The sequence below is a fragment of the Podarcis tiliguerta genome (assembly GCF_965153285.1).
Source record: "Podarcis tiliguerta genome assembly, chromosome: 10".
In the NCBI taxonomy this organism is placed as follows: Eukaryota; Metazoa; Chordata; class Lepidosauria; order Squamata; family Lacertidae; genus Podarcis; species Podarcis tiliguerta.
In genome coordinates, this window is record NC_139543.1 from 53,229,315 (window position 1) to 53,243,493 (window position 14,179).

The 14,179-nt window shown below is 42.9% G+C and overlaps 1 protein-coding gene across 7 annotated transcripts in view; it reads left to right on the forward strand.

The window, feature by feature from the left end:
* Window positions 1-14,179, forward strand: part of DGKI (diacylglycerol kinase iota) — a 247,838-nt gene that overhangs the window by 124,831 nt on the left and 108,828 nt on the right. For 3 of the 7 annotated variants that reach the window (XM_083401411.1, XM_083401415.1, XM_083401412.1), the window contains exons 7-12: window positions 4,052-4,123; window positions 5,204-5,320; window positions 9,340-9,435; window positions 9,751-9,825; window positions 10,895-10,990; window positions 11,863-11,945. In XM_083401411.1, coding sequence (XP_083257537.1) covers window positions 4,052-4,123; window positions 5,204-5,320; window positions 9,340-9,435; window positions 9,751-9,825; window positions 10,895-10,990; window positions 11,863-11,945 — 539 coding nt within the window. The remainder of the gene's footprint in view (window positions 1-4,051; window positions 4,124-5,203; window positions 5,321-9,339; window positions 9,436-9,750; window positions 9,826-10,894; window positions 10,991-11,862; window positions 11,946-14,179) is intronic. The other 4 variants (XM_083401413.1, XM_083401416.1, XM_083401417.1 and 1 more) reach the window with 2 other exon arrangements.

Here is a 14,179-nt window from a genome sequence, read left to right on the forward strand (position 1 = left end):
CTACCACACTAACTTTTGATGGACAAAAGTTGAACCTTGGGAGCATGTGAAGCTAAGGTGTCTCTCCTGAAGATTGAAGTGACTGGACAGGGGGTATATAAGGTAAGGCATTCCCAGAAATAACTTGGTCCCCAGTTGTTCAGGGCCTTGTAGCAAGACCTTGAACTTGTCCCAGTAACATATTGCCTGTTGAATCTTACTCCTTAGTGAACCTGAGGACAGCAAGCAAGTTTGCAGGATGTATGACAGGCCTGGGGCACATAGCTGTGGACTCTGACGGAGGGGAGTGACTCAGGAAGAACAGCCGAGGTGTTTTCTGCTGTTCTCCTCAGTTTCTGCCACCTGAGGCAATTGCCTCACTTTGTCCAATGACAGGACCAACCCTGACTAATATCTACAGCATTTAAAGCTTTGTGTATCATTTATTCATTCAGTTCTCTAGTTGGCCATGCTCTTTTTTTTTTTTTAGTTTTATTTTAGTTTGGGATTTTACATACATTATATTATCTCCTTCCAATTTTAAATTCCCCTTACATTTTTTCCCTTTCCGTCCCCCCAATATCCATTGGAAGGGTTCAAACTATTATCCTCAGCCACGGGCATAGCGTCTTTAGTTTCCACCGAATGTCTTTTGTTCTAGTGGTTTTTATCCATTGAAGATAGGGGTTCCATCTGTTCCTTATCATGGTGCACTTGACCTTCCATGTTGTTTCCTGTGACATGACTGCAACAATGTCCAACTGAATAAGTTCAAACAAATAACTATTCTATGGTTGGCCACGCTTCTTGACATAACATCAATTCATTTTAAGGATTAGAGCTTCTCCCTTGTTCTTTTCCTTTATGGTTCCATGGACTTGCTCTGTTCCATATTCAACTCCCCCCTCCAGTTTTTTTTAAAAACAAAATTGATTTCAAAATGGAAGCATGTAACAATGGCTGTAGCTTCCAACGCCTTTAGTTCATTTCAATCATGTATAGTTTCTATTTTGCCCTTCGTTGTCAGGTGATCTCAGGGTGTGTTAAATAGCAACACACACACATGCATCAGCCTTCCCCCCAACCTGGTGCTCTTCAAGTGTTTTGGACTACAATTCCCAACATCCCTGGCCATAGGCAATGATGGCTGGGGCTTTGGGGGTTGATGGGAGATGTAGTCTGAAACATCCAAAGAGTGCCCGGTTGGGGTAAGACTATTGTAAGGTAGAGTAGACTGGGGGAAGAGTTGGCCCCTTCTTCACACACACACACACACTCATGCATTGTGCCGGCTTGAAGCACATGAAAAGGGCATGCACATGATTCCACCGCTATGCACCAAGATCCCTGGATTTACTCTAAATCCCTCTTCACCTGCACTGGCTGGGACTGATAGGTTTTGTAGTCCAAAGCACCATCTTAGGGAAGGCTGATGCACACAGTACAATCATTTGGTAGAGCATTAGTAAACATGAAATAGTATGAAAGATAATAAGTCTGATTGCACAGTGTTCTGATATTGTGCACTGGCAACGCAGGAAGAGCCTTGCAGACTCAAATCTCAAGATTATGAGAGACTTACATGGTTCAAGAGCTGGAAGCCTTAATAAAGCCTTCAGCCCCTTGAGCAATTAAACAATATGATATTCAAAATTGTTATCAATTTGGGGCTTTTCAAATCTGCTTAAATGCCAAGCTCATCTTTCCACGTTCATTACAGCCCCGGTTCTCAAGTTTAGTGAATTAGAAAAAAAAAAATCAATTTGCAAGAACTGTGGAAAAGAATCAGAGTCCCATTATCTCCAAGCAGCATCTCTGCCTCTCGCATCACCCAGTCCTCTCAGCCTGTTTTGAATTATTACTTTTTTGTGAAGCAAGATAATTTCACCATCCTTCTTATTCTTTCTTCCCCCACTTCAAAAAAATACCCCAATGACATATCTCTTTATCTTTCTATGTGTACCAATTATAAAGTTCCTGCAGTTTTAGAAGCCTGGCTCTTCACTGCATCCCTAAGAAACAATTTCCTATTATATATGTGTGTGTCAGGCAGGAGTTTGGTAAAGGCAGAAGGTATTCAGATGCTGTTGTACCGGGGATAAGAAACCTCCAGTTAGTGGGCCACTTTGCCAAGGCCTTACCCCTCTGTCTTCCATATATTATGTCAGGTATGGGGCAAGTAAGGATGTGACTGGGTCCAAGGGGTGGGAGTAGGAGGTGCTGTCAATCAAGTCCTGCACACAGTGCTTTGCAAGCACTGGCATTGAGTCTGTGTGGGCAAAGCGGGTCACCTGACATCTGATGTCAGGTGATTGACAGATGGGAGGCTTTACCAGGTGGTCAAACTATCCCCACAGGGATGGGGCAGATAAGGCTCCAGTCTAGTAGCCAGGTCCAGTTCCCCACACCTGTGTTAAAAAATGGGGAGGATTTGGGCAGAGGCTGTAGCTGGGTTCCAGAGAGCATGTACGTGGTCCAAGTTTTGATTATCGTTGCTTGCAAATAAAGCAGGTCCTCTGGTTAAAGAGGGCAGAATACTTGGACATTTGTCCATGTCCCCAAATCAACAAGTGACCCTCTGTGCTCCTGCTGTTACCATTTCACAGTGTTATCATCCATAGACCTAGACAAGCTTCAGAAAAGGGCAACCAAAATGATTAATGGGATGGAGAGACACCCCCTGAGGAAAGGTTGCAGAGTTTGAAAATATTTTTTTATTTTCACAATTTATTTTCACAATTGAATTCCACAATTTTCACAATTGAGTTCCACATTTAATCACAATAGTACTTCCCCCTCCCACCTCCAAATTCACAAATATCTTTTTCAAAACCTTATCTCTGAGGTTCTTTAGACCTCATGACTTCCCTCCATTCCCTCTTCTTGGTTCTTTATATGGACAAAATTTGAGTTTGAGACTTTTTAGTTTAGAGAGAAGGCAAGAGGCGACATGTTATAAACGTACGCATGGCATGGAGAAAGCAAATAGAGAAATGCTTTTCTCCCTCTCTCAAAGCACTGGGACTCGTGTACATCCAATGTTGGTGAATACAGAAAGATTCAAGACAGATGAAAGGATGTACTTCACGCAGCGCATAGTGATGCAGCGATGGCCAATAACGTGGAAGACTTTAAAAGAGGACTAGACAAATTCATGGGGGAGAAGGCCATCAGTGGCTGCTAGCTGTGATGACTAGGCTCTGCTTCCAAGGTTGGAGGCAGTGATGCCTCTGAATACCAGTTGCTGGAAGTCACAGAAGGGGAAAGTGGTCTTGTGCTTGGGTCCTATTTGTGGGTTTCCCACAGGCATCTGGTTGGCCACTGTAAGAAAAGGATGCTTGACTTGACGGACCATTGGCCTGATCCAGCAGGGCTCATCTTACCTTCTTATTTCTGCTTTGCGCAAAGTATGCAAGGAGTTCAGATGCAGCCAAAAAGAATTCTAAGTTTGCACGCCCTGCTTCTCCAAGGTTGGGGGAGATGACTGAGGATGCCGTGCTGGAGACTTCATCTGCAAAAAAATCCTGAAGGCATCAGGGCTTAGAAGAAACAGTACCAGAGAGATCTGGACAACTATACTTAAGTCTCATTAACATTATGGGTGAATTGCCCATTGGATGAAGTTTCCCCAGAAATGGATTCTCTTATACCTCCATTGCACCTTTTAAAAAGCAGGGCTGGTCCACTCATAAGGCGAGCTGAGGCAAGTACCTCAGGCAGCAGGTTCCACAGGGATAGAAGATCTGACCTTCAGGGAATGCCTTGCTGTTGCTGCTACTGCAGCTGCTACTGTAGCAACAGCTGTGACATGCTCCTGGGAGGCCAGATCTGCTGTCTCCTTGGCAGCCCCCCTATTTTATCTGCCCCTTGGTGGTCCTAGCACAATTTAATCAAGGTCTGGTTGACAACAGAGGAAGATACTCCCCTGGAGTCTCACTTGTAAGGAAAATAAAACAAAATGTTACCATGCACACAGTACACAACAAACGTGTCTTTTTTGGGGGGGGGGCAGGACAGCTGTACAATGTGATTGTTAGGTGATGGATGTGATAAACTCACTTTGTCGTTACAGGGCTTTCAGCAAAAATTCTCCTTCCACAGTAAAGAGATTGTGGCCATCAGCTGCTCCTGGTGCAAGCAGGCAGTAAGTGACTTTTGCCCAGTGAACTGTGTGAGTGCTTGTGACCGTCTCGCCAGCATGGCTTGGATGGTTCTGCTTTGATTGCACAGGCAATCCTGCGGGCAGGCTCTTCCTTGCTTATTTTTTTATTTTTCCACTTGGCTCTCCTTAAAATACCAAGTATCTGTACTGTGAGAGGTGGACGTGCTGCATTCCTCTCCCACAAACATACTGAAGAACGCCTCCTTTTTCTTGAACTCATGGCACTAATAGGGCATTATTATTTTGCCTTTTATTTCCTTCCTTTGGTCCATTAAGATGATTGTTTATTGATACAGCATACAAAAAAACCTGGCAAGAGAGTCAGGAAAGGGGAAATGCAAAATATTGAGCATACACAGAAGAGCATAAAAGCATTCATTTAAAGAAAAAGCACCTCATTTTTATAGGTTTGTCCCCCCCCCAGGTATATATTGCTTTGCAATCCCTGTGCTTAGTGGTTCCTGAGCCAAGTGGCTGGCAGATCCTTTTGCGCAGCAGTTCCCAAGCGCCTGGCAGCCAGCTGGTTGTCAGGTGTTTTGGAAGCCCTGTTCAAGGGACTTGGACAGGCACCAATCATCTAATGTCATGATGGTGTCTGTCTGTGAAAATTGGCTTGTGGGGATGGAGAGATGAGTATCTGGCCTGCTGGGTCCGAAAGATCTACGCCAGTGTGGTGTAGTGGTTAAGAGCAGTGGACTCGTAATCTGGTGAACCAGGTTCGATTCCCCGCTCCTCCACATGCAACTGCTTGGTGATCTTGGGCTAGTCACACTTCTCTGAAGTCTCTTAGCCTCAGTCACCTCACAGAGTGTTTGTTGTGGAGGAGGAAGGGAAAGGAAATTGTTAGCCGCTTTGAGACTCCTTAGGGTAGTGATAAAGTGGGATATCAAATCCAAACTCCTCCCCCTCCCTTCTTCTTCTTCTTCTTCTTCTTCTTCTTCTTCTTCTTCTTCTTCTTCTTCTTCTTCCTCCTCTTCTTCTTCTCTCAGCCCTGTTTTACATTATTTTCTCTCTCACACCTCTCTCCCTGTTTCATTGGTGCCTCTCTTTTCCTCTCTCAAGTTTCACAATAAGGTCACCTGCTTCATGCTGCAGCACATCGAAGAGCCATGTTCCCTCGGAGCTCATGCAGCTGTTATCGTACCTCCAACCTGGATCATTAAGGTGAAGAAACCTCAGGTAACTGCATGCCAATGTCTGTTTTGACACTGCTGGTTGGCTCGCTTGGCTTAAACACCTGGTAGTTTGCCAGACAGGTATGCTTCACTTCCTTTCGTCCACAAACCCACCACCTTCTGCACTCATAAGTGTTATAAGCCATTATCCAGCTTTTCCAGTTACTCCTTTGGGAGGATTTCTTCACCATATTGTTTTGGATTGTGGAGAAATAGAATACTAGGCTTCATGGGGTCATTGTTGGAAGCAATAATGGAATTCTTCTATCCTTCTTCCCTGTCTGAATGTAGCTGGAGGGGTGAGGAACCTCCAGCCCATGGGCTGAATTAGTACAAACAGCCCCCCCCCAATTTGGCCATAGGACAGGTTAAGATGCAGCTGGCCAGTGGGTGGTTGCAAGCCTAATATTAAGAAAAGAAAGAGGGGTAATCTATGACTTCATTGTGGCATCAGGTGATTGACATGTGTGTGGCTCCACCCACATGTCATATTTGGACCACGGTGTGTTTAGGGGGAGATAAGGATGGATCCAGTTTCCCGCTCCTGGAATAGAGTTAGATTTGCCAGATTGCATCCTGGAGATCCTGCCTGTACCTTTAAAGGTTCTGAGGCTGTTGGTTCATGGCTGCATTTGCTGAGCTCTCTATTTAGGACTGGACCAAGGACTTTTGCCATCTGAGGCAAAGGATGAGATGGCTCCCTGCTGCCCATTCATCTGCCAAGACTGAGAGTTGAAACTGGTGATAGAACAGCACCCTCCAGCTTCGGGGGCACATGGCAGGCCATGTAGCACACTCAGCCCTATGCTCCAACACCTCACCACTGCTTTCTGCCCCAAAGCATATGCCACCTGAGGCAGCTTCCTCACTCTGCCTAATGGTAGGGCTAACCCTGTCCCTACTCTGTCCCTCCACTGGTCCCTCCATCCATGGTTTCCTCTACTATCTGGTGGGTGTTTTTGAATGCTTAAGCATTTAGTTCTCTCTGGAAAGTGAGGGGTGTTTCCACCTCCTCCCCTGGTAACTTGTGTATATACATTTGGAAATGGTACCTTTGATTGTCAAGGGAAAGATGGTTTGGTGTACTTTGACCTGAAGAAATTAGGTGAGATCCAATGTAGTATGAGTGGGCTTCTGCTTGCAAAATGGGGCTTCTCCTTCCTCTCCTCCCCTTCTGCATGCCCACAAAATCAGCTCCAGAGGGTTGGAACATATTTTGAGGACATTTGAAATGGGAACAGTAGAGGTTGGAGAAAATAAACCTGAAGTACCATTGCACAAGCAGATTCCGCTACACAAGATGGCTGACATCTTTGGATGTCTCTACTCTGTTTAGTTCAGTCTTCTGTGTACACAAGGTCATAAATGACCCAACAGGAACATTATACATCTTCTTCTGATCTTTAACTTTTTAATCCAAAAAGCAAAGCAAAACAATAATCAGCGGCTATGATTCACTTCCTGTGCCTGGCGAGATTTGGAACACAGACCATTTGGCACTTTGCACTGGGGGGATAAAAGGTGGCTGGTCATCATGAAAGGGACTTTAACAACGGAGCCTCTTTCAAAGCAACCATCCTGGCCTGCCTTGGCAGTGTTTCCTGCACCTTAAATACATCCAAAGAAGTAGAACACTCGCAGTGGATGGATGGCCATGAGAAGAGGAATTTATAAAATTCTGAAACAGAAATGAAATGTTAGTCAAAGTCATTGTGACCACTAGATTTCTATTAGAAAGTGAAATTGGTCCTCTAACTCACTTCAGCTTTACAACCCCACTATAAATGATTACCTTGGCCTAGGCTGGTTTTATTATATTTTTTTGGAATTGGTTTTATCCTTTTTTCTTTTTTTTCAGTAAAATTGATTGTTTAAATAAATGTGCTTTTTATTGCTGTAAGCTTTTTTGGGCTGGCTTTGCCTAGAAAAACAGCATACACATGTCTACTAAAATAAAATAAATATGCATGCCAATATATTTCAACCTTTGCCTAAAAGAAAAAAAAAGTGATTATTTGGCCTGTGTGGGTAATTATCTGCACAGGCTAAGTAATCACTTCCCCCTTTTTTATCTTCTATGCAAAGAGATTTGTACCTTTGGCATGCAGGGGTTTTAAATTATTATTTTCTATTCTTCCAGGCAATGCATAAAATAATATTTATGACACATACTCTTAGGTTTAATCAGGCCTCTCATATACAACACTTCCTTCCAGCCTTCCTGCTATAATCTGAAATGGTATTTCTTTCTGTTAAATGCAGAGGCATTTCCCATAAATTGTGATTAAAATATTAAGGAATCCTGAGATAGAAAAACATGGGCACATGAATCCATTTGTTCTATGTATGCTTATGGATGTGCAAAGATGTACACACAGAGACACACACACACATTAGTGTGAAAGAGAGGACCATGTTCCAGCAGGTAAGATACTCCTGACATTATGCTATTGTCAGGGAGCCAGGCCTGACTAGTGAAAAAAATATATGTGTCCCGGAGAGAAGGGGAAGGAATCAATTAACTAAATAGTACGTAGACAAATCCCAGGTAGTCTGATGAATGAGTACAGAATCTGCATGTTCCATTTTCTTCTGAGTAATGAATGCACATCTTATAGTTTTAAGAACACATGATATAAAAAAATCAAATTTTAAGTGGCATCCAGTTAGCCTGACTTAGAGAGCAAGAGTGCTTCTGGCAAGGTTTGTGTGACCTAGAAAAGCAAGAAAAGTTAGCTTTTCTTTGCAATTTTCATAATCTTTCTTACCTAGCATGACTTATAAGCCATAAATTTCTGGGATATTTAGAGCACCTAAATATTTCACCTACAAGGGTTGAGAAAAGCAGGGTGTAGTGCTTCTTTATTTGGCGATCACTTGTGGAGATGGATGAGGCTGAGCCTTGCTCACTTCCATACTTGGTGGTTTTTTTAAATAAAACTTGTCTAGGTACTTAGTTTTGCTGCATTTTTGTTGGTAAGAAATTGGGTTAAACCCAAATTCACGACTTGGGTTTTGTAACGGCAATAGTAAGTCTTTGGGGGAAATCAAACATGTTTACAATATCCATAATTTTCTGTGTATTTCTTTTGCACAGTTCCCTCAAGTGAAACAAGCATAGGAAAGTCACCAATGAGTGTTTTCACCCTGAAATCCACCTCCAATGCAATGTTAATCTATTACAGTGTCACAAGAGCACGGGACACGCGGGAGGAGGAGAAGCAGGGAAAGCCCATTGCTGCAGCGAAAGCCTGTATGTGCTGCCTCCCACTGTCAGAGCTCATCAGTTGAATCCCATCCAATACATTTCCACCATAGGCAGGAAGCTTCTGACTAGGTGACTTATGTGGCTTTCCAACTTGCTGACCAGGGGAAGCTTCAAGACCCTCACTTTTCTTCCTTATGATTATGTTTAAAATGGACTCCAGCCAGACAGCTCTTCAGATACAGGAATCCCTTCTAACAGAGGGTTGTCTTCATATATCCCTTCGAATAGAGCAGTAGCCATCAACCTTTCAGACCTGGGGCTCTCCTTCAACCCAAATGTTGCATTTTGGGATCCACATCTTAATCATTGTTATCTTTAACCATATATTTGTATGGTGGCAGTGCTGCTGTTCTTTCATCTCACAGGTAGGTCTCAAACCTTGTCTCACACAGAAAAAAGGTAGACCCTCACAGCTCTCACCTGGGACCTTCTTTCTTCTCCCCGTCTCCCATCCTGTCTGGGAGACCTTCCCTTCCCCTGCCTGTCCCACAAGGTCCTTCACCAGCCAGCTGTCACCTTCATCTGCATGCAGTCCTTTCATTGACCCAGAGTAGAGGACATCTGAAGGGAAAAAGAGAGAGAAGGAAACAGAAGCAAAGGAGGGAGAGAAAATGTAACATCACACGAGGCTTCTTTGGAAGGGAGCGCACAGTAAAGTGGGAGTGGCGTAGCTTGGAAAGGAATGAATAAGTACACCAATAAATCCCATGAGGCTCAGCTCGTTTTATCTTATTCTGCTTCACCTTTTTACACAGATGGTCTCCACATTAGGAGACGAACCTGATTGGGCGGGAGACTGGAGCCCCGGAAGGAAAACGGGCGTCTCCTACCTGAATTGGGAGGGTTGGCAGGTACAACATGTGCTGTTATGTGAGTCTATGGGAGCATCTAGTATTCTTCTCCCTCGCAGCCTTGGAAAGTCTCCAGTTCTGAAAGTACCAGTCTGGTGGTCTCAGTCAGTGTGTGGCTTTCTCCATAACCGGTGGTGTGACAGTGTCAAAGCATGAGGCGCATGTCTTTTTCAACCCACGCATGTGTGGTGTTATCATTCTCCAAAGGTACTGCCACAGAGGTGTTTCTTATAGGCATACTTTCCTTTTCAGTTTGTTCTTTTTAAATACTCTTCCCCTTCTCCTCCCTCCCCCCTTAAAAAAACATATATACAGAATTCACTGAAAAATTCGACCAGGCGGAAGAAGAGGACGTCTTTCAAGAGGAAAGCCAGCAAAAGGAGCAATGAGGTAAATCTTTAATGCACACTTTAAGGGTCTGACATTAGCTGGGGTTCCTAGAACTATCTGGGGGCCTGACAGGTGGCTGTAGAGGTATCAGAAAAAGCTAGGAGATTCTCTGAAATGTAAACTCTTGATGTCATAATCCTGTCAGTCAGTGGAGAGCGTTTTCAGTCTCCACTGTTTCCAGGCCAGATATATTTTATTAAAAACTGTAATAGCTGAAGTAATGATTCTTGTCCCTCTTCCTTTTGAGTGTGTAGTTACAGGACTGATAATGAAATCCAAGAGGATAAATTCTAGGTTGTTATGGAATCCCACAAAGAAAGAGTGGGATTGAAGGCTGGCGAGTTCTCTGTTAGAATTCTCTTTTAGAGAAGACTAATCTTTCTCTCCCGCCCCTTCACAACTACATTGCTCAAGTTCCCTGAGGGGAGGATAGGACGATGAAGTTTTATATTGTAAATATGGTCTAAGAGTAAGAAGACACTGGCACAAATAGGGCAACACATAACTTTTGGGGTGAATAGGGTCATTTGAAAGGCTCTATTGGTATCACTACTGGAGAAGGAAGAAGATCATGGCAAGTAAGTAGTTGTAGTCTTGACCGCTACCACTGTCAATCAAGATGGTGGAAGGAGTGTGTATATAACCCATACAGCACTCTGGGTCAAGAAACCAAACGTTCACCCATCTGCCTTTCTTCAGTCACACAAAGTGATACTGGGAGAGTCCATTCTCCCTTGGCAACTGCCTTCATTTCCTCATGGAGGACAGTTTCATAGCTTGAAAGATTTAAGTCCATCTCTTCTCTCGAATGTTATGTCTTCAATGTTGCTATTAAAATGATGGCACATGTGTAGCTTCTTGTGAACATATTTAGAACATGCAAGCCATCACCCACAGCTCTTTCGTAAATCTTGAATTATCTGGTGTCTTAACCGGTAATTTTGCATATCTAATTCAGGGATGGAAGAACCTGTGATCTTCATTCTCCCATGGCATCCCAAGTCAACATGTTCATTGCTTAAAGCACACACCAATGTCTTCTGTCACATTTTAATTTTCTTTCTTCTAGGAGAACAAAGGCCGTCCTTTTGTGGTAAAACCCATCTCTTCCCCACTCATGAAACCGTTGCTTGTATTTGTGAATCCAAAAAGCGGAGGGAATCAGGTAAACACGGAACACCGAACACATTGGCTACTTTGTGCATGTTGCGTCTTTGTCAAAGGAGTGGGTATAAAATGAATTGATTTCAAAAAAGAAATAAATGCTTCCATCTTGAATTAAATGCTTCTGGAGTGGAGGATTTGGCTTTCAGTAATGCATTTTATTGATCGATTGGCTTCGTATGCTGCCTTTCTGCCAAGGCACCTGAGGCAGTTTGCAGCGTTAAAATATTTCTAAACAAATGCATTATATAAAATGTAGAGTGACAGAGTCCTCTCGGTCCAACTGGGAGCTGATAGCACAAGTAATAATAATAATAGTCATAATAATGATTTATTAATTGTACCCCACCCATCTGGTTGGGTTGCCCCAGCCACTATGGGCGGCTTCCAGCATATATAAAAAAACCACAATAAAACATTAAACCTTAAAAAGATTCCCTATACACGACTGCCTTCAGATGTTTTCTAAATGTTATATAATTTCTCATCTCCTTGACATCTGATGGGAGGGTGTTTCACAGGACGGGTGCCACTACTGAGAAGGCCCTCTGCCTGGTTCCCTGTATGTAACTTCACTTCTTGCAGTGAGGGAACCACCAGAAGGCCCTCGGTGCTGGATCTCAGTGTCTGGATCTTTTGGCCTGACCCAAAACCTCCTCTTATGTTCTTAGCCACATGCAGGTCTTTTTTAAGCAAAGGAAGATGGAGAAGCAGCTGCCCCAGCAGTTGTCTCAGGCTATTAAGAGAACATTTTCCAGGCCTGAATTCAGAATTCTTTTTTAAAAAATAATAATATTGCTGCAGCATTTGTCCAGGGATTCAAGAACTGTGCTTCAGAGAAGTTGACTGTTTTCTTTTCCTCTTTCTTGACAGGGTACTAAGGTTCTCCAGATGTTCATGTGGTACTTGAACCCACGTCAGGTCTTTGACCTCTCTCAGGAAGGACCAAGAGATGCGTAAGTTCTGAGATGTTTGATGTGGTTTGCTATTTTGCACTTTTTTTAAGCATTAACACAGGTATTTTGAAGGGTACCTCTACATGATGGGCATTTTGAAGCAACCATTAAGAGATCTTGGCAGGAATAAGCACATCTTTCACAAGGTGGTCCAGAAGAATTTATGGAAAGAAGGGAAGTTAAACTCCTTTTGTCTCTGTCACAGTCAGTCCCTGGGGAGAGAGTTCTATAACAAGAGCATCTCTGCTGAAATGCTTGACTCCTTGACTCCAACAACCTCACCAGATAAAGCTAGGATTTAGGATAAATCCAGTGCATGGATATATAGCCGGCGGCGGGGGTGCTTCATAAGCATTCTGTGGAATGCAAATAAGTTGGAAGAGGAGCATGCAACATGATGCGTTCTGACTTTGCATACCTGAAAATGACAACAGAATATGTGCTTCACAATTCTTCTATATAATCCAATACTGAGATTGTGTATTGTGAGCCAGTGTGGTGTAGTGGTTAAGAGCGGTAGTCTCGTAATCTGGGGAACCGGGTTCGCATCTCCGCTCCTCCACATGCAGCTGCTGGGTGACCTTGGGCTAGTCATGCTTTTTTGAAGTCTCTCAGCCCCACTCACCTCACAGAGTGTTTGTTGTGGGGGAGAAAGGGAAAGGAGAATGTTAGCCGCTTTGAGACTCCTTAAAGGGAGTGAAAGGGGGGGATATCAAATCCAAACTTCTTCTTCTTCTTCCATTAGAGGATCAGAATTGGGCTGAACTTTAGGTCAAAGAGAGAGCTCTGAGCAGGGCCGGATTTAGGTTTGATGGCGCCCTAAGCTACTGAAGGTAATGGGGCCCTTTATAGATCCAGCAGTCCTTTGTCAACAACAAATTGTCACTGTTTTTTTGTGTTGAATATATGCTATATGGTAATTTATGGACCTAATAGGTATCTAAAGCCATTTGCACAAAACAAAATATGTATTTTATCAAAGAAATTGTTGAACTGAAACACAATTAAGCAGAAGTATATTAATAGTGAAATACAATTAAGAAGAAGTATATTAATTGTGAAATAATTATTAAGTGCTAACTTAAAATGATTTTTATTCATAACAAACGTAATAATGCAAACACATTGGCATTTGGCAATAACAAAAGTTTTATTTTATTTGTATATCTTATATTCTGGAAATATACATCCAGGTTTTTTTCCTTAAATTTTTTTGGGGGCCCCCAAGAGAGGGGGCCCTAAGCAATAGCTTGTTTAGCTTGTACGTAAATCCAGCACTGGCTCTGAGCCTCTCTCTTAGCAGCTGCACAGAAGTGCATTTATTTACCCCACAAATGAATGACAGACACAACTTCTGTGAGACAAGTCACCAGCTTCATCTCGGTGCATGTGAATTGAGCATGAATTCTACACAAAACAGATTTCTTGCAGGGAGAAACTAACCAGTGGTAAACTTCCGTGTTGCAACTTTTCATGATCTGAAATGCAGACCATATTTTTCAATGCCACAAGGTGGTGCTCTCTGATAGTTACTAGACCTCCTGTAAGGTGCTGCTTTCATAGCACTTTCAGTTGTGGACTTCTTTGTGTGTGGATGTTAAATAGTATGTATGAAAGAGGCAAATAGGATTGATATAGCCAAAAGGATCATTGGCAGAAATGGTGCCACATTTCACAAAGCCACACATGTAGTTTGAATAGGGTTGTCATATTTCAAACAGTGAAAATCTGGGCAGAACAGTTGTTGAGCTGTTTTAAAGGAAAATCGCCAAAGATGACACTGCCGACATGGATTGCCATATGTCCAGATTTCCCCAGACATTTTTATCAATTTCCGTCCGGACACTGCTTCCGACAGTGGTATTCCAGGTATGTCCGGGAAATTCTGGACGTATAGCAACCCTAAGTTTGAAGATACAGCAACATAGCTAAGCAGGTATAAGTCTTTCTGTATCTGAATGGGAGGCCAAGAACGAACCTGGTGAACGCTGCCTTGACTTCTATGATGGAAGAAAGATGAGATAAGAAAACTAATCATTTAATAATAAAAATAATATTTATCTAATTTTTCACTCAGTCAAATAATAATAAAAAACTTAACATATTAGTCTGCCCTTATTTATGCCTGTAATATTCTGTAATGATTCACTCCACTCCACTAGGCCACCTGTACCACACAGTTTCTGGGTATGGGCTTGATTATTGCCTCTGTTTCCCTCCAGAGTTAATAAAGT